This window comes from Vigna unguiculata, chromosome 3 (assembly GCF_037176805.1).
Source record: "Vigna unguiculata cultivar grain cowpea cultivar isolate G323 ecotype 2 chromosome 3, ASM3717680v1, whole genome shotgun sequence".
Lineage (NCBI taxonomy): Eukaryota > Viridiplantae > Streptophyta > Magnoliopsida > Fabales > Fabaceae > Vigna > Vigna unguiculata.
Genome location: NC_140794.1, coordinates 5719546 through 5743923, shown reverse-complemented (window position 1 = coordinate 5743923; position 24378 = coordinate 5719546). Strand labels below are relative to the sequence as shown.

Below are 24378 nucleotides of genomic sequence, written 5' to 3'. Positions count from 1 at the left end.
ATATATATATATATATATTTACATTTGCAAATTTAAATACAATAAAAATAATCAAATTTATTTCAAATATCTTAAATTGTTATATTTATTTTTTTTTATATTTCTTCTAAAGTGAAATTTCTTAAATAAATTTCTATATTTTTTCCATTTTCAAAATTTTATGATTTTCAATTAAAATTCTATACTTTTCTATATTTTTAAATTTCTATTTATTCTAAATATTTAATAGATTTTAATACTTTCTCTATTTAAAATTTATAAATTTCATTTGAAAAAATTTGATATTTTGTTAAAATTTCTATTTTTTACTTTTAAATTTTTTCTAAGCAAATTTTCTATATTTCTATAATTTTTATTATTGTTTTTATATTTTTTCAAACAATAAAAATAATTAAACTGCTATTTCAGTAAAAAAGACCTAGGTGAGGAAATAAAATCCATATAGATCTAACATGGACAATTTAGACGCGAAAAAGTGTACTAGAGAAAAAAAAATTATCTTACATAATTTTTTATGTTTTAATTAGTCATAATTCGATGGCAAAACTTCCTTTTTGAGATTTTGTTTTTATTTTAAGTTGAGATGAAAATGTCAGATGTAAATATAGAATAAAAACACATTAGACTCAAATAAAAAATAAAAATATAATGTGAAATTTAAGATACTTAGAAGAGAGATCGAATTAAATAATAGTACGATTACTGTGAGGTGTCTTTAAAAAATAAAACAAAATTGCGGAAAGGAAAAGGTGAAGCCATATATTTTAAATATTAAAATCACTATATTTTAAGGACAGATAAATAACATACAAAAAATTGGTAATAAATAATAATAGGATAAAACTATATCATCCACAATTTAAGCTTACAAATAGCATGGAGTAAAATTATAGTAATATTTTCTTTAATTTTCAAGTTTTTTTTTTACTGTTTTTTAATATCTTTTTCACTAAAAAAAGTGTTTAAAGTAAATAAAAAAATTGTATAAAATATTGAAAAATGCGATTTATGTAAACTGGGCAAAGAGCGAAGGACAGGGAATTATTTTCCACGTGGCACAGCATCCAACGGCTGAGAATTAAGGAGATGCCTTGTATCGTGGATCAGACAGAGGGTGTAGTGTACCCTAACAGATTAGTAGTGGCAGTGTGATTCGCTTGAACTGGTCTCATTAGAGAGAGAAATAGAGGCATCAAAGTGAATAAGGCAGAAAAGCCCTAACTCACGCATTTCTCAGAAAGCTGAACGAACAAACATTCATTCTTCACTCATGGCACTCTCTTCTCGTCTCTTTTCCAAATCCAAATTGGTATATCTCATTTTCAATCTGCAATTCCTACTCCATGCATTATCGTACCGATTTTCTTCACATTCTTGTTTCTGATTCTCTCGTTGAATCTCGGGATCTGCATTGCTTTCAATACATCTCGCGCTCTCTGATTGTCTGTCTCCATGGTTTTAAATCCAATTTAGGTGAAAAGGGACACTTCACGCTTTATTTCGAGGGTTAACATGTTGTTTATCAATTTCTTTTGGTCGATTAGGTTTTTCTGTCGTCGCCCGATTCTATTGACTGGGGGAAATAACTTGCTTGCACTCTAGGAGTTGTCGATTGGAGGGGTTGTTTGTTTGTCATATTGAGTGTGTAACTGTGTTTGAATGATGGTTAATACGCGTAAATTTTGTTGGTTAATGTGAAAGTGACTGTGCTGGTGATTTATCTCATCAGAGTTTCAGAATTGTGGGGTGAAATGAATTATATGAAACTGGTGTTTCCTGGATGGCTAATTTGCATTGATTTTGTTTATTAATTTGAAAGCGATGATGTTTGTGGATTATCTATATTTTTTGCAATTTGCTCATTCTTCGCCGTTTCTTACAGATCTATGGCAGTCAAATGCTTGTGCAAAAGGAGTATGCTTTTCCAGTTCGCCACTATGCTAAAGCGTCCGCCCCTCCTGCCCTGAAGGGAGACCGTGAGTTCTATTGTGCAGTTGTATATTTTTTAATATATATGTTGATTTGATCTTCAAAAGAAAATTTATACTTTTTACCAAGTGAAAAAGAGGCACTATTTGCATCTATATTAAAATAAAAAGGGATAGGAATTACATAATAAATAGTTTGTGATTGTGTTGTGCTGTAGGAGGATGAGTGATTTAGAAAGTGTAAATAAGATTGCAAGAGATAAATAATAGTGGTAGTTACAGGGTTAAAATATGACATACAAAATGTGTATGTGTATACCAAGATAACGTATCCCCTTGTATATTTATGATTATAGATGTTGCTTTTTAGTAACATACTATTTGATTGAATGGAAACAGAAATGCTGAAGAACATTTTTGTGGAAGTGAAGAACAAATTTGAGACCGCCATTGGAATATTAAAGAGTGAGAAGATCACCATTGATCCGGAAGATCCAGCTGCTGTTGCTCACTATGCAAAGGTCATGAAAACAGTTAGAGAGAAGTGAGCTTCTGCCTTTCCTTTGTTGTTTTGTCATACTATTCTGCTCAATACTTATTTGGTTGTAACTCGTAATCTCTGAAGCAGTCTATTTAACTGTTTTGATTATGTTATCCTACAATCTATTGTGCATTCTACAGGGCAAACTTGTTGTCAGAGTCCCAGGATATCCTAGCCATCATTGAAACTGAAACGCAGGATATTCCAGATGCTAGGACCTATCTTTTGACTTTGAAGGAGATAAGAACCAAGTGTGTACTGATATCTGTTCTACTCCCTTCAATTTTTAAGTAGATGTGATGATTGTATGTATTGTGTGCCCTTTAGCTTTTTCATTCATACAAAGTTCTCGTTATTTTTTTTTTATGTAAAACGATTCTTTGAATTCCATGTACCTTTTTGAATTCATTATGAAAAAATAGTGTTATTTGTTTTCAGCCTCTGGTTCTAAAAATTGCCTGTTGGCTTTGTTTTTTTCTTTAAATTATGACAAGCCTAATTTATCATCCTGGTTTACCTTATTATAGAATTGAAATAAAAGGCAACATATGGCACAAGCATCACTTGCTTCAGGATGCATTAGGTTCTTTGTTACATAAGCTCATATTTACGTGTTCAAATTTTTTACAGGAGAGGTCTTACAGATGATCTTGGTGCAGAGGCTCAGATGATAGATGCACTGGACAAAGTTGAAAAGGAGCTAAAGAAACCTTTACTGAGAAATGATACGAAAGGAATGGACCGTCTATTGGCAGAGTTTGATAAGATTAATAAAAAGTAAGTTCATAACGCTGGATATCTTTTTGATATGTTAGGTTGGATAATATTAAGTGACATCTAAGTTCAAGCTTTGAAATTTTCATCTGTGTTTATCTTATTTGACTTGCATTTTCATGGAATTGTTAATGATTTTATAAATATTTTTATTTTGATATTATTGAGTGGCCATATGCACCCTCATTATGGGAAAGTTCTCATTACATTAGATGGCAGAGGGTACAAGGATTTTTGTAATAAGATGTAGAGAAGGAAATTTTACTGAGTATGTAGAAGCAAGATTCCAGTAAACACATTCAATTTTCAAAGTTTTACAGGTTTTTGTCCTTTTCGTAGACACTGGAACTTGCATCGCATTGTTTACTTGTAGGGAATTGTACAGCCTATTATTTGTCAGTTGTGTATTGACCTACTTTTATTGGCGGGTATTCCATTTCGTTGTTTAAATTTCTCATTTGCTAGTGAGGATTCTTCGGCTTTTTATTCCCTTCAGTTGAGTACAATAAATTGATGGGCTTTAATTACTTTCTCTCATTCTTTTTTGTTCCTCCTTTGGTGGTGCCACCTTAGACTTGGAGTTCAAAGGGAAAATCTACCAAAGTATGAAGAGGAGCTTGAACTTAAATTAGCCAAAGCACAGCTGGAGGAGCTGAAGAAGGATGCTCTTGAGGCAATGGAAACTCAAAAGAAGAGGTATTTCTGATGACTTCATTTTATTGTCCTTATATTTTCCCTTTCTTCCTAATTCTTCTTTAATTCTTTTGGACAAGGAACACCATTAATAAGTACATATTTTCTGCTTAAATTTTAACGCCCAAGTCCAGATGGAATGATGATGCTTGGGCTTTCCTAGTCTTGTATCTGTATTATGGCTTTTCAACTTTGAAGTTAAGAATATAGCACGATGAAAAAATAGTTGATGCGTTGGAAATTTGGCTTCTGTTTTCTCCTATACTGTTAGAAAAGGCTTTTTACTCGTATCACTAGGTGCAGTAGGATGATAGAAGTTCTAAACCATATGTGATTTATTTTGCTTTGTCTGTTTTCCATTTCAGGGAGGAATTCAAGGATGAACCTGACTCAGTTGATGTGAAAACTTTGGACATCAGAAACTTCCTTTAAAATGTCTTAAAGATGTTTGCATACATTAGAAATTATTGCATTTGGATAATGATGAAGATGTGTTTCTTCAATAAGTAGACACCACTGGTTTTGAAGTGTAACGTTGATGCCAGTTTGAAGATTGAGTTTCTTCAAGGTCTTTGTATTTAAATTCCATGTTAAACTGGAAGCTGAGGCGATCAATTTTTTCTTGAATTTTCATGTCACATTTCCCAAGTCTTTATTCCTATTGATATTATGCTTGTTCCCAATTTGGATTCCATCGGTTTCATTAATTGAAATTGCGCGACCAAGTCAAACAACCTTGCAACGTTTGAAATGAAGTGTTACGGTATCAATCGTCAGATTTTGTTGCATAATTTTTTTGGACAGAACATGCAAGTTTACATATTCATCATTTAAATTTTGTGTCAAGTTGTTTAAATTGTGATTCCTGGCGGAGATATGTAGGTAGAAGGATAGTAAATTTAAAATTGCATGTGCAGTGTTACAATTTACAATAGATCACGCTTAGAATAAACATAAAATCACTGTTAAAATTTTATACTTTTGTATTGTTTCAATTCATAAATTGTAATACAGATTTCAATTTAATTTTATATAACATTCTAAATACTAAATTAAGAAACACAGTGTTAATTAGTATCATGGGAAGTGTTGTACAATAACATTATGGAGATTAGTCAAATTTTCGGGTTTTAAAATATGTTTTTAAGACTTTTAATCCGAATTTTTTGGTTGAGACCCTAATTTTTGGTCTTATATGAAATATGAAGTTTCGCTCATTATAATTTTTCAATATTAACTTCAGTGATTAAAGTTGTTTTATACATTTTCCTATTTATCCTTTTTCTTATCAGTAAAAAATAATTAAAATATAGGAAGCATTTTGAGTGTTTTAATCCATATACAGATCGAAACATTTTTAGTGTGGTTGCACGTTGAAAAATTAATTCTAGTCGAGTCGATTTCTATTAAAAGAGAAGCTACTGTTACTTGTTTTGTATCGTTTAACGTAATTTTTTAACTTCTAAATTGATTTTAAAATAAAACATATAATATGTTAGAAAATAAAAGGTTAAATATGTTTTTGATTCCTTAACTTTCGGTACAAATTACAATTAGTCTTTTTTGAAATTTTAGTCTGATTTTTTCTTCCAAAATTTAGAAATGTTTGGATTTAACTAATATTTTTAAGTTTATTTAACGTTTTAAACACGTTTTATGAGAGCATTTGAGTTATTTATTCCGCTTGACACATTTTTATTTCAATATTAATTAAGAAACTTATAAAACACGTTTGAAAGGACTAATTTCAATTATTATTTAAAATTAAAGAAAAAAACATATTTAATCTAAAAATAAATTTTCAATAAGGAATCTTAGTCTACTGTTACAAATATAGTGTCAAAATAAAAACACTAAGAAAAGAATTATCCATTTACTTTGTTCAACTGTTCACAGTGGCTCCTGCAAGATCCATTCCTATTCCTTTACTCAATTCATTCTAAAAGCCATGACATTCTTTGAGGGCAACGTAAGAGGAGAATGAGGATTATGGCTAGAGGGCTTTATAGTAAATTAACATTTTAAAACAAAAAAAGAAAATATATATAAAGAAGAATCTCAGATGATGATTTTCAGTGTGTTTTTGTAAGACTTAGAGAGAATCCCAGATGTCTCTGAATCTGCAACTGCAATATGTTGAAACATTCGGTTTTAAGTTTCTTCATAACTCTTTATCTGTTAATGCTTTCACTTTTCCTTTTCACCTTCATACCCTTTGCTTTCTTCCTTTCCCCTCACTGCCACGCACTCACACTCACCCTCGCTTTCGCCCACGCACAACCGTATTCTCCGCCGTGACGGCGGAGCAGCCACCCGCGCCGCCGGTGAGGATGGTAGCTGTCGCTGGCCACGGAGCTGCCAGCCCTCTTAAGTCCGCATCCTGGGAAGAAGTCATGCTTCACACTGTTACGTACCTTCTCTTTCCCTTTTTCATTGAGCTTCAGTTGTTGAAAACTGATTTTTTTTTTTATGAATAATTCTAAATCCTCTTAGGTTCTGTATTTTCAAGACTTTAAAAATATTTATTTTCTATTTTGCACTTTCTCTACAATGAAAGAGTAGGATATAACTTTATTTATGTACCTGCAATACAACATCCTATATTAAAATTTTCCATATTGAAAAATGTTACGTTACTCTTTTTCTCTTTTGTTTTTAATTTCCTTTTTAGTTTTTACAATTATGCAAACTTTACCTTTTAATCTTGTATGCAAAACTATTAGTTTCAGTGCAGATTTTAATTCTTGTACGTAAACGAGTGAAAACGCATACTTTAAGATATATTGAAAAATAAATGGAGTGCTTGCAAGAAAGTTAATAGTTATATAACTTATGAACTGAGTAAGACATAGCTTTTTAAGTATTTACCAAATGTGAGCCTGTGTGGGACTATTTGCAGAGGAGAGGAAAGGGGAGGAATTCAGTGCACTGAGTGAACATGTGTAGCAGAAATGACATTTTTCATAAGTTTCATTGTAATTTACTTTGGCCTCGCGTGGATTTTTTTGAATTACATGGTTCTTCAGTAAACAAAAGTAACAGAGGACAAAGAACATGAAAGAAGAAGCAAAGCTGCCTCATACATCAACATATCTGTCAGGGAAATCTCTTTGAAGTTGTACACTTGACAACCAAATGAAGATAATGTTATTTTTGCTATACATTTAGTAATGGGTTTAGGTAAAGTGAATTTAGAAATAAAAATTGTGCTCTTGTGCTTGTTATGTTATTATTCTTAGAGCTTGCTGCTTTAAAATATGCTGGATAGCACGCAGCTTTTGCCTTCAATTAGAACGTATTCAGATCATTGACAGAAATCTTTCATATTTTGGAGTGATGTTTCTAATTATACGTGTGGTACGTTTCTTTGTCATAATATTCTGCCATGAATATAGTGTGGTTAATTTTTTGATTTGGTCCAGTACCATTAATATTTCCCTTCTTTTATCAGGCAAAGAGACTGAAATGGGTTGATGAAGGGTATGAGCTTCTTGTATTTACTGATGAATGTATTGTATCTGGCGGAGAAATGTCCACGAGACTTCAGAAAGAATTACGGGATGCGGATATATTGATGATTATTGCTGTTACAAACAAGGAATCAGTTGAGTGGATTAATAACAACGGCAAAACTATTGAAAATGTAATATGCCTCGAGTCTTCATCGGATTTGAAGAACAGACTAGGAGGCTATGATGTTCCCAGTGGAGTGAGAGGTAGAATATTTGGAAGTTTTTTTGGAACTTCTCAATCTGGTAAAGCTAAAGAATCTTATGAAGTAGTGCAGACAGTATCTGAAGCATGGGATCGACATAATTCTGATGATATAAGGTTCTGTTTGCTGGTAATAATCAATGCATATATAAGGCCTGTTCCAGTATTGAATAATTTGAGAGCTAAAGGTTTTTCTACCCTAAACTGCATGTTGAGGAACTGTGGTCGCCAGGTACTAAATTGCTTGTTGGATCCCAATTGTAGAAAAGCTCTTGAATGCTTGAATCGGTGTAGCCCTGTTGATCAAGTATGTAACTACCGATGTATTGCTTCATATGAAAGTGCAAATCTAGAAGCCTTTTCACTATGTGTATTACAGAAAAACAACTGTCTTGAGTTGGAAGCAGAAGTACCTGAAAAACCATATGTGCCTCCAATGATGAAGTTTCGGGGGCAGAACCTAAGTTATGAAGTGGCAGAAGATCTGTTTGTGGGATGGTTGGGGAGTTTGCAGTGGAGCTGGCGTGTGGTGGCAGGGCAGAATCCAGCATATGATCAATTTCCATGCCAATACCAACTGTTCTATAGGGGAAAGGCAAAAGGGTCATTCTGGTATGAACCAGTGTTCCAGGTAAAAACATTGGAAGGTGAAATGGTGTGGAGGAGGAGAAAATATAGGGTGAGAAGGGGCAAGGTACCTGGCACATTCTATTTCAGTGTATTAGACAATGGAGTTGTTTCAAAAGAATTTTGGACAATTGTGGATGTGGCTGAAAATCTTAGTTGGGGTTTGTTCCATTATCACGGAGCTGCTAGAGTTGCAGGGCAGTCTTATACTGGAGCAGTTCTTGTGAGTCCAGATGGAGCATTTCCAACTGACAGAGAGAGGACACAGGTTGTTGCTGCACTAGATAAGTGTGAAATTAAAGAGTGGGAGCTATATAATGTTGATAATTGTTCATGCATAGATCCTCCCCTGGGAATTCCAGAGGGTTCAAGTTTACACACTGTTGTCCAAATTGAAGATCCAAAGCAGATGTCTGTCTGATTGTTCTGCCAAATCAATAGAATGCTAATATTCTCAATCCGGTTATGTTTAGCACATCTCCAGATTCTAGATTCAAAGGAAGTCAATTGGTTCTTTTGCTTGCAAATATCAATGTATAAATTTCTCAAGGTTCTATCATATCGAGTTACAGTATATATTTAAAAAAAAAAAGTCCGGAAAAACGTTAAAAAGTAAAAGAATAAAAGGCTAGGGTAGTGGGTCAATTCAAACCTATCTGGAATGCCTTTCATCTTAACACTCCATAGTTATCTGAAATGCATCATTTTGAACACAGGACCGTCAAATCAGTCTCCCATAAGATATAATTTTCTTGGAAAGTCGCATGCTGCACACAAGACGTGATTAACCAAAAAAAAAAGACAAAACTGGGGATTTTGACCAATTCTCTTAAGCCGCCAAAAACTAAGGCCACTAAAATTATATCCTGAATATATTTCTCTGCAGCCGTCGCATTTATAATAATACAGTAATGATACCCACTAATTCCCATGAAAACATAAAATAAAAACAAATTGAAGATTAGTAGCCATAATAAATAATCCTGCACTTGAAATTTATGGAGATTTCCACAGCAAACCATGCACAGGTGAGTCCATTACATGAACTGATTCTCATCCCCTTGATTGGGTCGTTCACTTTGAGCTTGTATGCCGTTCTGACTCAAGGACCAACAATTACCTGTAATCATCAGTCTTTTTCTTGGGTGGTTTTTATCATCATATTCAACTCAAGATCTTCTCTTTTTGCTTGACTTATGGTTGGAATTATCTTTACTGCGTTTTTTGTCACTCTTGCCACTTTCCTTTACCTTTTCAGGCTTCATTGCGCTCCTATTGGATTTTACGCTAATAAGACCACCGGTGGGTATTTTTCCATCATTATTTTGTAAAACAGTCTGAAGGCCAGAGTCTCCATCTTCGATGGCATACTGTTGGAACAAATCAGGGGTAAAGAGTGATTCTGCTTTTGATTTCATGTCATCCTGTCCAATGACAAACATGAAAACATGATTTGAGCCACGAAAACTGGAGGTGAAAAAGCAAAAATGGGATTTGTTGTACTGATCTGCAAAAAAAGAAAACAAAACATGAACCCACGTACCTCGACTTGTTTAGCTGCATTGTTGAGATCTTCGTCCACAGAGACACTGTGAGGTTCCATCACAATCTATGGACAAAACAGAACATAAAACCAAAAGAGATGTGGTGCAAGATTAGCGAAAATGTTAAAAAGGAGGAACAAACTAAAATTTGTTTTCCTAAACACAGCAGCAGAATTATAAAGTCACTAACCAAAATCTTGTGTGGATTTTAGTGAAAGCACCATGCCATGAAATACAAAAGTTAAATTGTGATCAAGAAACTTACTTCTTTCAGTCTTGGCAAGGTTGATTCAATCTCCTTGGATGCACGGCCATCTAGATATTTGTAGAACTTCTTCATAACCTTTATAAATAGAGACAATATTGTCTGCCTTTCCAAACTGGTTTGTCCCTGTTAAACAAAAGGGATATATAAGGGAATGTGATTCCATCGTATTGAGAAGCGGCCCAGTGAGGGTAGAAGACACCAAACAGGAAAACTCAAACCTCAAAACAAAATCAAACAATAAATTTTAGATTGACTCGTTGATTTTGTATCATGATAAACTCACCAACGTATGCTAAATTTCAATAGATGACTTAGCATACTTCAGAAAAATTCAACACATGATCCATATCACTGACCTTACCCGGTGAGATAAGGTTTTTGTTGTGTAAATTTCACAATAGAATTTATATGCACAATCATTGTAAAATCTTTTTGCATAGACATTCAAACAAGAATTCATCCTATTCATTTATATAACGTGGCAGCAAAAGAAATCATACTTTATGTCTATAAAAAGAAAAAATTACACCAACACTGCATATAAATTAACTAATTAGGATTCAACTTTTAGGTTGTCCTTTATTGCTTTGACGTACAAGACATCAAGTGATAACTCCGAGTGTGTAATATTTTCAACTGAACAAATTATTAAGTCGATAAACAGACCTCAATGTATGAAATGTTCTGATTCTGCAGACCAATGCAGAGTAACACAGAAGCTTGAGCATAGGACAATGTAACTGGGAGCTTTTGTTGGAAGTACAGACGTGTAAGGGTTGGCACCAAATCTAGGATCTGTCAAAGAGAAAAGGGGTCGAGATCAAACTTAAAAACGCTCCAAATGTATTAAACAGATATTCAAATTATGTTATTTCAATGATCTAGGTTTGGAATAGTTATATCACAACTTCAGCCTTTGGGTTTACATTAGTCACTACACTGAACCATTTTGAATGTCATTTAATTCGGTCATCACAATTCTCACATATTGATGATCTTGCATATCATGCAAGCTCACATTAATCCAGTTTATCCAATAAAAAAATCATACTCACTTCAGTCAACAACCATTAAACCACGAGTACAATTGGTAAAAATATATTTATTTGTATTTATCAGTTTAAGTACTTCTGCTTTGAAAAATGAAAAAAGCAATGAATAACCGTTTAGGATTTTACCAAGTGAGAACCATAAGGAGTTGAAGAACAACAGTTTTCAATAACCAGAAAAGCATTAGACATGTCATCATCAAGAAACCATTCAGAAAACTGATCAGAGTATCATTATCCAACACTCGAGCTCTTACCAGATGAAAGTCAGCAAGGTTGTCAACATAAGCCTCCAAACGCTTCATATCATGTGGTGATAAATATTCTCCGATTGACTGCAGATATTTATCAGATGCGATTTCCTTAGGGTCTTGGTCCTTGAAATTGATTTTTGGATCTATTATGCTGGATAAATTATCATTATAGTAAGTATTTAGAAAATTCAATATATAAATCAGGGATGCATATGCTACAGAGTTCAAGAAAGTCTAATGGCCGAGAGTTTTAAAATTCCATCAAGGAATCCAAGTGACCGTAGATGTATTCATCAATGGACTCCCAATAGAAAGATTCCAAGAACTTAACAGCAAGTTTGGAAACAATTGATATTCATTTAACAACTTGAAAGGGAGTGAAAAAAAAATAAAAAAATCACTGTATCTTTGATAATGATTTCCTATTTCCTTTTCGTGTTAATTTCCCTTAATACCATTTTCCACTTAACCTTCATACAGGTAAGAGCTTGTGTGCAAAAGACATTGAAATATCAAGTTCCTTTTCCTTTCAAGTCTTTTGTTTGTCTCAGATAATATTTTGCTTTTCATTTACCAATACTTCTTTTATCAAAATGAACAAATAAGGTTGTGGAAAATCTTATTCGTCATATGATCTAATTAATTATCAGTAATACATAGCCTTAGTTCGTTAGAATTCAATGAACCACAAAATATCAACATACATCTAAGAATTTAGAACAATGAACCACTAAACTCTTGATACTAACCTCAAAGCAAGCTTGTATTCCATGCCACGAAAGGTCGAAGCAAGAAGTTTAGAAAATCTTTGCCTAAAATCTGCAAGTGGCAAACTAAATCATCAATCATTAACAAAAATGGATTATAATATCAAAGACATACATTATAACAGCAAAGGAAGAGAAATCCACCTTGGTAAAATGGACCAAAAAAACCCAACGGATTTGATCCATCAGCTTCAATTTCATCATTGTTCAAGGGTCTTAGGATCATGCACGAGTGCTCACCAGTAATAGTATTCTATGAAATTGAACAAACACGTTAATAACTTGTAAATATAAATTTAGTATTTAGTATTCTTTACAAATTAAGTATTATTTACAAATTCAGAAAAAGTAAAGCTTAACTGGAATCTGGCCAATGTAGAAAGGAGCAAATTTATGTTTCCTCCAAAAGCGAAAAAGGTCCAAAGTTAACCCAAAGGAGACACCAATGTAATGGAGCTTTTCTGGCCGCCTTTCACGCAGATGTACAAGTAAATGAGGTAGATCTGTTCTAGGTTTTATATTTTCTTCAAGTAATGAAACCTGAATCCATATTCCATAGTAGTATCATGAAAAAGCTAAAGTGTGTTTGAAAAAGATAAACATTAAAATTGAGTTAAAGGGCACATAAAATAACAAATTAAATATAGTCTTGCTCAAACTGCACTATGACTGTATTCAAATTATTCAGTCAATAATATCTAAGAGCTAAAAGAAACTAGTTAATAAAGTGCTACATTTGACGGTAATGTACTCTTTTCCAACATGAGGATTTCGAACATAGACTCTACTTTCATAGCACGAAAATTTTCCTACTTGCCAGACTAACTCTTACAAGCAAGAATTACTTCTCTCTATCTTTCTTTTCTTTTGCATTTCTACTTAAGAAGAGGACCATACACTTTTTGCTGTTTATTTTCTGAAACCATATTATTTTTTTTTAGTAATATAATAAAAATATGGTTACACAGGTGCTACAACACCGGTATTTCCACTAGTATAATTAGTACCAATGACATTTTTCTAAAACTTTCGTCTTTTCTAGTTGAATCACGATTCTGCCAGAGTCAATCAGCTAGACAGTAAAAGGAATCAGATAGTTCCAATACCACTGGCATACTTTCAGAGACTTCAATGAACACAACTAATTCAACCAATTCAATAGGGGATTTTCAGTGGTAACATACTTGCTCTGCAGCTTCTGTAACTCTAACACGTGAAGTCTTCCCTTCATCTTCAACATCAATCTCAGAAATAGAAGTGAGTTGTCCTTCATAGTAGCTGCAGACAGTGACAACATGATTAATTGATGAAGTTAGTAAACAGAGTGAGATGGAAATTTTTGAGTAATCAGATCAGAACACACAAGAATATATTTATACCAATACCATATTAATTACAAAAACTAAAATCCTAATGACAAGATAAAGCAACTCCTATATTAGCACCTAGTTTAGAGAAATAATTGGCTGTATACAAATATCAGAGATATTTTCTATCAAACTGTTGAACCGTGACTCCACCCAAACAAAATAAGATATTAAATTAAAAACTTTTGACAAACTGAATGTTCACAGAACCTTCAGTAAAAAAGAAAAGCATAAAATGAACATTACTCCAATTTAAACAAGAAATCAGCCATGCACTCACCGAACTAAAAGTTCAACTGCTTGTGAACCATATCCAAGCTGAAATTAAGGAAAGATGTTACAACTTTGGAGGAATCTGGATAAACCATATGCCAGAACAGAGTATAAAATTTACCCTCATGGCACTTGGGTGTGTCGCTATCCGTACAATACGAGCACCTGAAAGTGAGGGGAAAACTGTGTCTCGGAATTGCTCACAGAATTTCCATGGTATTTGATCTCCAAAAGGTTGATGACCATCACTCAAACTTTGGATGGCTGACTTACGAGAAATCTGTCCCTCAAGGGAAACCTGTAAATCAAATTTATGGAATCTTGAAGTCACAGATAAGAGAAGCAGAAGAGGGATAATAAGTGCAACCCTCTATAGTATATATAACCATAATTAATAACAAATTTAAAGCAAACATAAAGTAAAATTTAGTTGAACGAAGAAATCTTGCAACCAACATAAAGTTCAAATGCTTTAATCAGTGGCCCGATATTTTTAGTGTAATGATACTGCATGAAGGTGTAAAGGAAAAAACAGAACTGATGGATATACAGAAACTTCACATATCTGATTAAAAAACTGATAAACTCTATCAAACATCAATATTTAAACAAAGAGAACCCAAAGCTTCAAGCATTATAAACCAATACAAGCTAGTGTCCCGGCTGACTATTGTCCTGGCTGAAGATAATATCAGTATCAAAATAACAGTTTCCACAGTGATAAATGCTTGTAGCTCCATAATTGGACATATAATAAGAAATAAATCAACAATTTCACTTATTGTAAGCAAGCAGCGGGAAGAGATAAGGTGAACTGGTATCAGCACACATTCTAATGGCCAAGTGATGAGAAAATTGGAAATAACAGGTTCTGTCAAAACAGAGAAGCCAAGCCAAGCCATGACAGCCAATGAGACAGGCCACATGCAAAAATAGAGCAGAAAAATTGGTTGATCGAATATGCAAACCTGAATAACACACAGAATATCAGGAAGTTGATTCTTTGATTCATCAACAGGCCCTGTCATACAAATACTATTATAAGACTAATTCAAGTCATATTAATTAAGATGAGTAACAAAAGAAGAACACAGAGAAAGAAAATCAAGTTTACCAAGTAGTACAAATAAGTGGTGTGCTGGAGCGTCTGCCATCAGTTGCAAATCGTTGGGAGAATTCTTGTAATGAGACGCAACATATAAGGCCATCATTCGCTGCAATAATAAAATATTTTCAGAACAGAATTTAAACACATGAAAAGATCAATCACAAGCCACCCTACAAAATCAGAAATCTAATTTACCTGCAAAAATAATTCACTATCTCTGTGGTACGAAAAGAGGGTATCCCGATTAACATAGTATAGATCACACTCGCTGGGTGGTGGTAACCTGTTTTCAGGAGAAAAACAAAAAATGGAGATTGACTAAAAGGTCTCACTTTCAAAGGAAATATGAAATGTGCTTTGATCTAACCTGCTAAGATTAGGGATGGCATTTGAAACATCTAAGCAAAGTAGATTGTTAAGCCAGCTTTCAATGGGATCCCCAGAAGAATATCTGATGGATTCACTCAATTCTACTTTCTTAAAAAGTCGACCTGATACATCAAGCCAACATTAATGCACACATACCTTGAAAAAGATATTAATCAGTGATAACCAATGACCTCTATTCCACAATCAACTTAGACTGTTATCATCCAAAAGAGTTCATGACATGCACAATACTTATTTATATTTAAATTGAATTCTAAAGCCTGAGGTGTAAATAAGTACCAGTGTCCTTTGTGTTCTTAGCAGACACGTGACTTCGCTCTTCCAATTGCTGCAAAAGTTTGAGCGATAAAGAGCGTCCAGTACCTTCATAACTTCCAATGAATGACAAAAAAGAGTCAGCAATTAAGCCACATTATAAGTTAAGCTCCATTAACTGAGGCATAAAATTGACTAAGGAATGGATTGATAATTGTTTAGAAAAAAATGCATTTGATGGAATATTTCGCCAAAAACAAACATTAGTCATACCCGTTAACAGTAGAAGACAGAAAGACCAGATAAGGGCCCAACAAAGACTTCACCACAGGAAGTGGAATAGCGGCTGCTTCATCAACAACCAACAACTCAACTTGTGAAAGCTTTTCATGCTCATTTGGCAGTATATACTGAATGAAGAAAATAAATGAAGATGAAAAATAAGTCCAGAATTACATTTAATTGTAACTTCACGGCAACAGAAAGTTCCCTTAACAGTATTAGTACAGAATGATCAACGAACTTACCTGAATTGTCTGTCTGTGGTGCTTGTAAATATTGATCCTTACAGTAGCTTTCTTGAACTCGGGATTCACACTTTTCACCACATCAAAATCTATATGTTCCTATTGTCAGTGGAAAAAGTAGCCCTCTTATAGTATATTTTGGAAAAGATTAAATTCTGATAAAAAAACATTATTCAGAATAAAAGCTGGTGTGTTTGGTAAGGCAACTTTAGTGTACTTCCCTTTTTAAGCTCATGTAACCATTTTTTAAAATCAATTTTGTTCAGATAAATTAATACAAATATGCACTACAGGTAATGATTTAGATGGGCAATGAACCACAGAAATAAAAAAATAAATGCAGTGATCACTTAATTACCAAAACTAACAGCCCAGTTGCCCATCCTTGGAACTTATGCTTACTTGACAACCAAGTTGCCATCTTTAGAACTTTTGCAACTAAAATTGATACTAATTAACCAATAATGGTTGTAGCCGTCAACAAGGGAGAAAACCAGTACCTTGTAGTCAAGAGCATCAAAACCTTTGCATATAAAATCAAACAAGGTTTTCAAATTCTCAGGGCTGGGCGCTGTCACAAAGATATTTGAATACCTACAGATAACTTTCTTGTGTAAGTTACTAAAAAATTTGCTGTAACTATCCAAATAAATATATCTATGTCTGATGGAACAGTACCCCACAGCTACAGCTCCAGCAATCGATAAGCCAAGAGCAGCTGATTTACCACGTCCACGAGCAGCCAATAAAGCAACAGTACTACGTAGTGTCTTGTCCAAAATTGCATCCAGAAATGTCACAACAGCCTTTCCCTATAAACAAAAATCAAATAAAAACTTGCTCACATCCACCACCTAAAAACTAATTTCTTTGGGAAGAAGAAAATTATTTAAGGTGAAACATCTGACCTGGTCCATCGTGCAACACTTCCTAATCAATGGACCAACAGGGAAATCTTCATTTAGTTGTTCTTTAAGGTTTTTCAGCTCCAGTTCTGCTTCTGAGAGTTCTTCAGAATCCTACAGCATCAATTCAGAGACTTACATATTACCGATTGAACCCCACCAAAATTTAAAGAAAGAACCATCAAGCTTGGTTGCCAAGAAAGATAGAAGAATAAAAATCCTACAATATAGTTTAAATAGCTTTGGTAATATTACTTAAAAAATTGCATCCATACACTACAATTAGAAAAAATTAGGATACTTCAGATATGAAGACAACAAGACAAAAATTGCATCCGTTCACTACAAGTAAGAATGTTATAGCATTCCAATGAAAAGTTTACTATAAATAATTTTCATGGTATTAGATATGCAAAAGGTTTTCAATAACAAATAACGCATTCCGATAATGTTTTAAATATAACACTAACCAAAATTTACTAAATGCAAAACACACCATCATTACAAATGAGGAATACTGCATCCCGAAGGAAGATCAATAACAAAATTAACCAGTATTGTCGAAAGTATGTGGGGCCTAGATATACTTTATACAATATTGCATTGAATCGTTAACCTAGAACTAGTAGTACATTAGTATGAACACACACACATAAAATTAATCAGTATTGTCGAAAGTATATGGGGCCTAGATGTACTTTATACAGTATTGCATTGCATCGTTAACCTAGAACTAGTAGTAGTACATTAGTATGAACACACACACACACACACGCACACAATCACTCTCCCTAGTCTCTTCCATGTCCTATCTTCCTTCATGTATTATCACTCTCCACCACCTTTATAAGTACAACACACACACAATCACTCTCCCTAGTCTCTTCCATCTTCCATCTTCCTTCGTGTAGTATCATTCTCCACCACCTTTATAAGTACAAATATCTTTAACATTCACAGCTATCAAATGCTTCAAAACTATCACTAAGATTCTAAGGCAGCTCTATCATATATTAAAAAGCAAAACTTATATGAACTCTATCAGACAGATTCTTGAGGAAGACCTGTTTGTACCACAATCTTCACAAAAAATCCAATCAAGAAATATTACATGTTTAAACTAAGAATTAAAACATGTGAGAATATTTAAAGAAAATAATTATTTCTTTTGCACTTATGCTAACATTAAAAGAAAGCCCTTCACGCAAGATATTGGATATCCCACATTAACAGGAGATATGGTAATATTAGAGTATATAAGTATAGGCAAACCTTATTCTACAAGTTGATTCTATGAGGTCAAGTTACACTTAAAGTTCACTTTTTGAGATAGTATCAAAGTTTATCAAGGATCTATCTTGATGAGGTTTGTTGAAACCAATTATGTCACTCGATATCAGGGCTCTATTGGACCACCCACAAATATCTAATCTCACGCAAAAGATATCTAGTCCTCAGCATGAGGGTGTGTGTTAGAGGATCTGACTTCGACTATAAATATGGGATCTCCAACACATTAAAACCCCAAACAATCCAGAAACCCCAACGAAAAATAAAAATGCAAGAAATATTTTGTTTAATACATAATAATAGAAGTACCTCTTTAGCAGGAACTGAGGTAATAGACCTTATGTGAGATGAAATTGGTAATACATTCAGTTCATCATCCATGACTACGCATGCCTTACAAGAAGCTAGAGACAATAAGAACCGTTCATTAAAGCGCCCAGTAGCCTCGGAGTGGGATTCAGTTCGAAATCTATCATGGACATCCTGCAAGCAGTGATCCACAAGAAAGTTGAATTTAATGAGACTTCAAAAGCAGCATGGTAAGTACAGGCCTCGCTTCCTTAACACACATTACATTTATTTTAGTGAAGCCCCAATCAAACATATAGGATTATTCTATTTTTTTTATCAGCAAATATTAGTTGTAAATATATTATTTTTTTGTTAACAAGTGCACCAACCCACGGCCTATAATTGATTGATGTATTTTGGTTTGTTGTTGTCAAAAAATATTTTCATGCCTATTGAGAAGGTTGCAGATATATCAACAAAATTATTACTACTCAGATAAAAGAACAGCATCAAATAATGACCAATGTCCTTTTTTTAGTAAAAGGATACGCATAAAGGAAGTGTAATGATTCATGAAAGCATATGAACTCCAATAAATGAAAATGCAGACAAGAAAAAACAAAAATTAATATCCCAAATCCAAGCCCTGGCTGGACACAAATATCAGCAAAAAGGGGGAGTACAACTGTAGCTTAAAAGAACACATATAGTTAACCAAATGAATTGGAAATTTAAAAAGAAAAACTAGAATATCAATTCTTATGAATCTATTTTCATACCATCACCATGGTGTACAGACTTGTCAACGAGGATAAAGAGCGTAGCAGCAGAACAATCAACCCGCCTCCCTCCACTGTCTCCATTGTTCTTGCTAGGAGATTAGGTGTCAATGCCTCAAAATCCTAAAGGGAAATATGATGCAAAATTTGTTTTATTGTAGAGAAAGGAAAGAGAAAGACAGCCCAGAAAGAAAAATAGAAAAAGACAATGAGCTACAAGGAAGTTCATGATACCTGAAGTACACACATTCCAAAGGTATTACCAAGAATTCTTTCCGACTCCTTATATAAACAATATGTCAATCCCCCACTTGCCACAAACAATTCAAATGAATCACCTTTATCTGGATCATAAAGACCCCTCTGCACCAACTTTTTAATCTGCTTGCTGCGCTTTTTCTTGTGACTGCATTAAGACATTTATAATCAATCATCTTAATCAAGCTCAAACAAACCTCACTCAGAAACAACTCTGACAAACAAAGACAGCAGTATATCAAAGTTTATTCACACAAGACAGTTTCATGGATTGTATCCAGAACCTGCTCAGTTCTAGTTTGTCCTTGTAACACCACAACACAGTCGGCCTGGACTTAATCTGCGCCTTGCTAAGCATGTAATGAAGATTGACAATCTGCAAGCAGAAGAGTCACTGCACTTAGTACTCAGATAAAGTTTCCAAAGGGTTCCAATCCTAGGAAGCCTATCACTATAATGCTACAACAAAAACTACCTGGTCACGAGACTTGTCACCGATGATGACGAACATGGACCTATGCCTTGTTCTAACGCCATTTTCGATTAGAGTTCTGATTCGCTCGTCCACTTTCTTCCTCATTTCCTTTCTACGAAATTTAAGTGCTCACAAGTCACCACTTCGCATCATACACAACAAAAATGACAGAAACAATAATAAATAATTAGTTAAATTAAAGATTTTTCGGTTCCGGAACTTCAAATTCCTTATTTCATAATTGAAATTCGTGTTCCGTCAGTGCTAATACAATCATAACAGCGTCAACACAAATACAACACAATGTTAGTGTGTGAAGTAATGAACAAAAATTGGGGAAAGTGGAACCTGGAGTAGAAGGACGGCTGCAAACTGAGGATTTTGAATTTGAATAGACCAAAAGAAAGGGAGGAAAGGAAAAAAAAAAAACTAGAAGTTATATATACTAGGGTTTACGGAGGGCTTAAGCATGTAACCCTCAAACTACGTGAAAGAGAATTTGTAAGTTATGTTCTATCAACACTTTCTTTTAAATAATAATTCAAATAATTATTATTTAAAACTTAAAATTGTGAAAAATATCATGTACACAAAAAATTCAAATATTTGATATATAGGTACACATTCTAAGTTCGTTTAAATCTGCATTTTGATCTTAAAAATTTAATACAAACTTAATTATGTTACAGATTTATAAAATTTAAGAGTCATATACAAATTATAAAAATACAAAAAATATAATAGTTATATAATAAATATAAGAAATATGTTATAATATAAATTTATTATTTTATTTTATTCATGTACTTTTTCTCTTTCTTTTTATTCATATACTAGTTTTTAAGCATTACAAGAGAGTTATGGTATTTTTTTTTCAAAAGTGTTGTATATTAAATATTATATATATATATATATATATATATATATATATATATATCTTTTTCCCTTCATTCATTTATCTTATCTAATAATTTTTATTTCATAAAATCCCGATATATATATATATATATATTTATATATATATATATATATATATATAATATTGTTATGTTTAAAAATGGAAAATGTACTAATAATCATGGTTCAGGATAATTTGCAAATTGCAGTTTTTAATTTTATCAAAATGAAAACATTACATAAATTTAACTACCACTATCATGCTTAATTAGTGTAAAATAGGTATAAGTTAAGAAATATAAAATATTTTTAAAAAAAAAATATTTGTATGCATAATATAATATTTTAAAAGATCATAAAGATAATAAATATTGTTTTTAAGTATTTAATTATTTAATTATTTATTATAATATAATAACTTTATTATTTTGGTCTTATAAAGAAAACATTATTTTTAGTTCATATAAAGTAAATTTTACCATTTTTAGTGATACAACATTCATAATATACATCACTACACTATAATACATAATATCAGATGAGATGATACGGTGACTTAATAAGAGAACAGAAATAAATTCAACTCTAAGAAAAAAAACTAAGCCAAAAGGTACGGGAATAAACTAATTAGCATTTAGGAACAAAAACAATAAAATAAATATATTAGAGAAATTGTAGTGATATTTAAGTTTTTTCAAAGAATTTGAGATAAAATTATAATTAGTTGACACTATAAAGATTACTAGTAAATACATAAAAATTAACATCATATTTTTAAATTTGGCTTAAATATAACTTTTGTCCTCTATTTTGTTTTGTTGAATCCATAATTTTAGTATTCTAACTCTAAAATATTTAAAATTGGCAATGCAGGTGGACTTTTTTAGTGAAAAAACCAAACTTTTACAATATCATCTCTCTCAGAACTTGTTGGACAATACGATGTCAACGCGGTAAGAATGAGGACCAATATAAGAATTTTGTAGTAAATCAAATTGTAGACAGCACATTGACCATTGTATTTGGTTCAGTGAACAGATAACTCAATTTTATTTGTTCTATTTTATCTACTTCACAAAAAAATTTATAAACTTATGGTAGATCACTATGGCATCTACAAATAGAAAGTTAGTTAAAGAAGTAACTTAAGAGCCAGTACTTTCAGAATGCTTTATTTAGACACAATAGCCAATAAAACACACAAAACACTCAATTTTTTTCTCAGGTGTTGTTGTTAATTATTCAATCCTAACTCATGTTTTTACCTGCTAATGAACCTTTATTGACTAGTATCAACTCATCCTTTATGTGGGCGTTTTGCATGGTTTTGGTTATGGCTCTCTGCCACCTGCAAGGTGGCCAAGGAGAAGCTCTTAAAGATATTGGTGTGAATTGGGGTGCAATGGCTTCTACACCTCTGTATCCTCCTGTTGTGGTGGATTTGTTGAAAGAAAATGGAATTAGTAGAATAAAGCTTTTTGATGCAGATCCTTGGACTGTTGGTGCCTTTTCTGGCTCAGACATTGAAGTCATGGTTGGAATTCCTAATGAGATGTTGAAGAAACTTTCTAAAGATAAAGATAATGCAGAACATTGGGTTAAACATAATGTTAGCAAACAAGTTGATGGAGGGGTCAACATCAGGTGTGTTATCTCTTCACTTTTCTTGTATTAACACATGTTATTTCTATAAGTACTGTCAAATGTAATTACCAAGAACAAACTTTAAGAGAATGTTTTTGATGCAGATATATATCTGTAGGAAATGAGCCATTCTTGAAAAGTTACAATGATTCGTTTGTGGGGATTACACTTCCAGCAATGAAGAACGTTCAAAGGGCAATTAACAAGGCTGGTCTTGGAGACAAAATCAAGGTAACATCAGCTTTGAATGCTGATGTATATGAGTCTGCTACAGATAAACCGTCTGATGGAACTTTTCGCAAAGACATTTATGATATCATGAAACAGATAGTGTCATTTCTCGATGAAAACAAGTCACCATTTCTTGTTAACATATATCCGTTCCTCAGTCTGTATCAGAATGAGGATTTTCCAAAGGATTATGCATTCTTCGATGGTAATGCTAAAGGAACTGACGACAAAAATGTGCATTACACCAACATGTTTGATGCAAATTTAGACACTCTTATTTGGTCGCTAAAGAAAGCTGGTCACCCTAATGTGTCAATCGTTATAGGTGAAGTTGGATGGCCAACAGATGGTGATAAAAACGCGAATGAAGAAAATGCAAAAAGGTTCTACCGAGGGTTTCTCAAGAGAATGGCAAGCAAAAAAGGGACTCCACTTCATCCAAAATCTATGATTACTTATCTGTTTTCTCTCACTGATGAAAACCAGAAAAGTATTGCACCAGGTGACTTTGAACGCCACTGGGGCATTTTTACATACGATGGGAAGCCAAAGTTTTCTATTGATTTTTCTGGGAAAGGACAAGACAAAATGCCTATAGCAGCAAAAGGGGTTGTTTACCAAGAGAAAAAATGGTGTGTTCTTAAACAGGTCAACAATAATAATAAACAGGCTGTGGGAGAAGCATTAACTTATGCTTGTTCAATGGGTGATTGCACAAGTTTGGGTTTTGCTCGTTCTTGTGCAAATTTGAATTTGGCTGGTAATGTTTCATATGCTTTCAATCAGTATTTTCAGATAAACGATCAAAGTGTTGAGGCATGTGATTTCAATGGATTAGCAGAGATTGTTCCAAATGATCCATCTAAAGGAAGTTGCCACTTTCCCATTGCACTTATGAGCAGTGCAAACATTGTTAAAGCAATGCATCATGTGAAGGGATATTTAATTGCTTTCACCTTGATTTTCACATTTTTTCTGTAGAAGCCTTTTGGTTAGTGACAAGGGATTAGGGATTAGTGATATTAGATCTAAATGGTTTAGTTGTTACTGTGTATTTAGTATGCATAGTGTTGTCATAATTGACAAAATAATGAATGTTTGAATAATGATTGTGGAATGTTTTTTATTTTGTTCAAATTTCATAAAAATTTTGATAGGTAGAATTTAATTACCAAAAGGTTTTTTTGTTTTGACTATTTTTTTATTTATCATTTTGATATAGTAATCGTTAGTATTTTATTGCAACCTCTCTTACTCGTCTTTGGTTCTAAATTCCTCAAATTATCCGGGGTGACAATTAGGGTTTGGCCCGTCGGGCCAGCCCGTAAGCCAGGCCATTGAGCTCGTAGGTTCGTATAGGTCCGGTTTGCGACCTGTGCGGGCCAGTCCGCAAGCACACATAAAATTAAAAAAAAAAACTTGCACTTGTGTATATTAATTATTTCTTTTATGGATTATTGCATTAACATTTTAACTTTTTTTGTATAACTGGAAAAGAGAAGTATTATGTAATTTTTAATGTGCTAAAA

At 33.0% G+C, this 24378-nt stretch overlaps 4 protein-coding genes across 5 annotated transcripts; 3 read left to right on the top strand and 1 right to left on the bottom strand.

Annotated features, from left to right (window-relative positions):
• The first annotated feature begins 1129 nt into the window (after positions 1 to 1129).
• Positions 1130 to 4584, top strand: MGP1 (MALE GAMETOPHYTE DEFECTIVE 1). Its single transcript, XM_028059682.2, has 7 exons — positions 1130 to 1309; positions 1883 to 1976; positions 2328 to 2472; positions 2610 to 2720; positions 3100 to 3246; positions 3817 to 3939; positions 4302 to 4584. The coding sequence occupies exons 1-7, from the start codon at positions 1271 to 1273 to the stop codon at positions 4366 to 4368; spliced, it is 726 nt and encodes a 241-aa protein (XP_027915483.1). The 5' UTR covers positions 1130 to 1270; the 3' UTR covers positions 4369 to 4584.
• Positions 4585 to 5997: 1413 nt separating this feature from the next.
• LOC114177525 (violaxanthin de-epoxidase-like protein) lies at positions 5998 to 8836 on the top strand. Its single transcript, XM_028062900.2, has 2 exons — positions 5998 to 6341; positions 7388 to 8836. The coding sequence occupies exons 1-2, from the start codon at positions 6045 to 6047 to the stop codon at positions 8696 to 8698; spliced, it is 1608 nt and encodes a 535-aa protein (XP_027918701.1). The 5' UTR covers positions 5998 to 6044; the 3' UTR covers positions 8699 to 8836.
• A 265-nt stretch (positions 8837 to 9101) lies between these two features.
• Positions 9102 to 20563, bottom strand: LOC114177523 (GNAT acetyltransferase (DUF699)). Of its 2 annotated transcripts, none has more exons than XM_028062898.2 (27): positions 20426 to 20563; positions 20078 to 20219; positions 19887 to 19978; positions 19579 to 19750; positions 19345 to 19467; positions 18584 to 18757; positions 16988 to 17098; positions 16758 to 16891; positions 16580 to 16673; positions 16080 to 16178; positions 15826 to 15962; positions 15577 to 15668; positions 15275 to 15398; positions 15103 to 15190; positions 14914 to 15013; positions 14768 to 14820; positions 13921 to 14097; positions 13807 to 13844; positions 13344 to 13437; positions 12520 to 12699; positions 12304 to 12412; positions 12142 to 12211; positions 11396 to 11543; positions 10756 to 10884; positions 10087 to 10212; positions 9821 to 9886; positions 9102 to 9701 (listed from the first exon to the last, which is right to left on the bottom strand). In XM_028062898.2, the coding sequence occupies exons 2-27, from the start codon at positions 20180 to 20182 to the stop codon at positions 9447 to 9449; spliced, it is 3090 nt and encodes a 1029-aa protein (XP_027918699.1). In that variant the 5' UTR covers positions 20183 to 20219; positions 20426 to 20563; the 3' UTR covers positions 9102 to 9446. The 2 variants fall into 2 exon arrangements, with proteins under 2 accessions (XP_027918699.1, XP_027918700.1); XM_028062899.2 differs by having other exon boundaries at positions 20078 to 20189.
• Positions 20564 to 22215: 1652 nt separating this feature from the next.
• Positions 22216 to 23985, top strand: LOC114178519 (glucan endo-1,3-beta-glucosidase 8-like). Its single transcript, XM_028064478.2, has 2 exons — positions 22216 to 22618; positions 22723 to 23985. The coding sequence occupies exons 1-2, from the start codon at positions 22230 to 22232 to the stop codon at positions 23828 to 23830; spliced, it is 1497 nt and encodes a 498-aa protein (XP_027920279.2). The 5' UTR covers positions 22216 to 22229; the 3' UTR covers positions 23831 to 23985.
• The last annotated feature ends 393 nt before the right edge of the window (positions 23986 to 24378 follow it).

Excerpts from the sequence above, each read along its gene's own strand:
- MGP1 (XM_028059682.2), top strand. The coding sequence starts at position 1,271 with ATGGCACTCTCTTCTCGTCTCTTTTCCAAATCCAAATTG. Across the intron at positions 1,310-1,882 it reads TCTTTTCCAAATCCAAATTG|ATCTATGGCAGTCAAATGCT; the intron begins GTATATCTCATT and ends CGTTTCTTACAG. Across the intron at positions 1,977-2,327 it reads TCCTGCCCTGAAGGGAGACC|AAATGCTGAAGAACATTTTT; the intron begins GTGAGTTCTATT and ends GAATGGAAACAG.
- LOC114177525 (XM_028062900.2), top strand. The coding sequence starts at position 6,045 with ATGTCTCTGAATCTGCAACTGCAATATGTTGAAACATTCGGTTTTAAG. Across the intron at positions 6,342-7,387 it reads AAGAAGTCATGCTTCACACT|GCAAAGAGACTGAAATGGGT; the intron begins GTTACGTACCTT and ends TTCTTTTATCAG.
- LOC114177523 (XM_028062898.2), bottom strand. The coding sequence starts at position 20,182 with ATGAGGAAGAAAGTGGACGAGCGAATCAGAACTCTAATCGAAAATGGC. Across the intron at positions 18,758-19,344 it reads GTCTGTACACCATGGTGATG|GATGTCCATGATAGATTTCG; the intron begins GTATGAAAATAG and ends CACTGCTTGCAG. Across the intron at positions 16,179-16,579 it reads TTGATGCTCTTGACTACAAG|GAACATATAGATTTTGATGT; the intron begins GTACTGGTTTTC and ends CACTGACAATAG.
- LOC114178519 (XM_028064478.2), top strand. The coding sequence starts at position 22,230 with ATGTTTTTACCTGCTAATGAACCTTTATTGACTAGTATCAACTCATCC. Across the intron at positions 22,619-22,722 it reads GATGGAGGGGTCAACATCAG|ATATATATCTGTAGGAAATG; the intron begins GTGTGTTATCTC and ends TTTTTGATGCAG.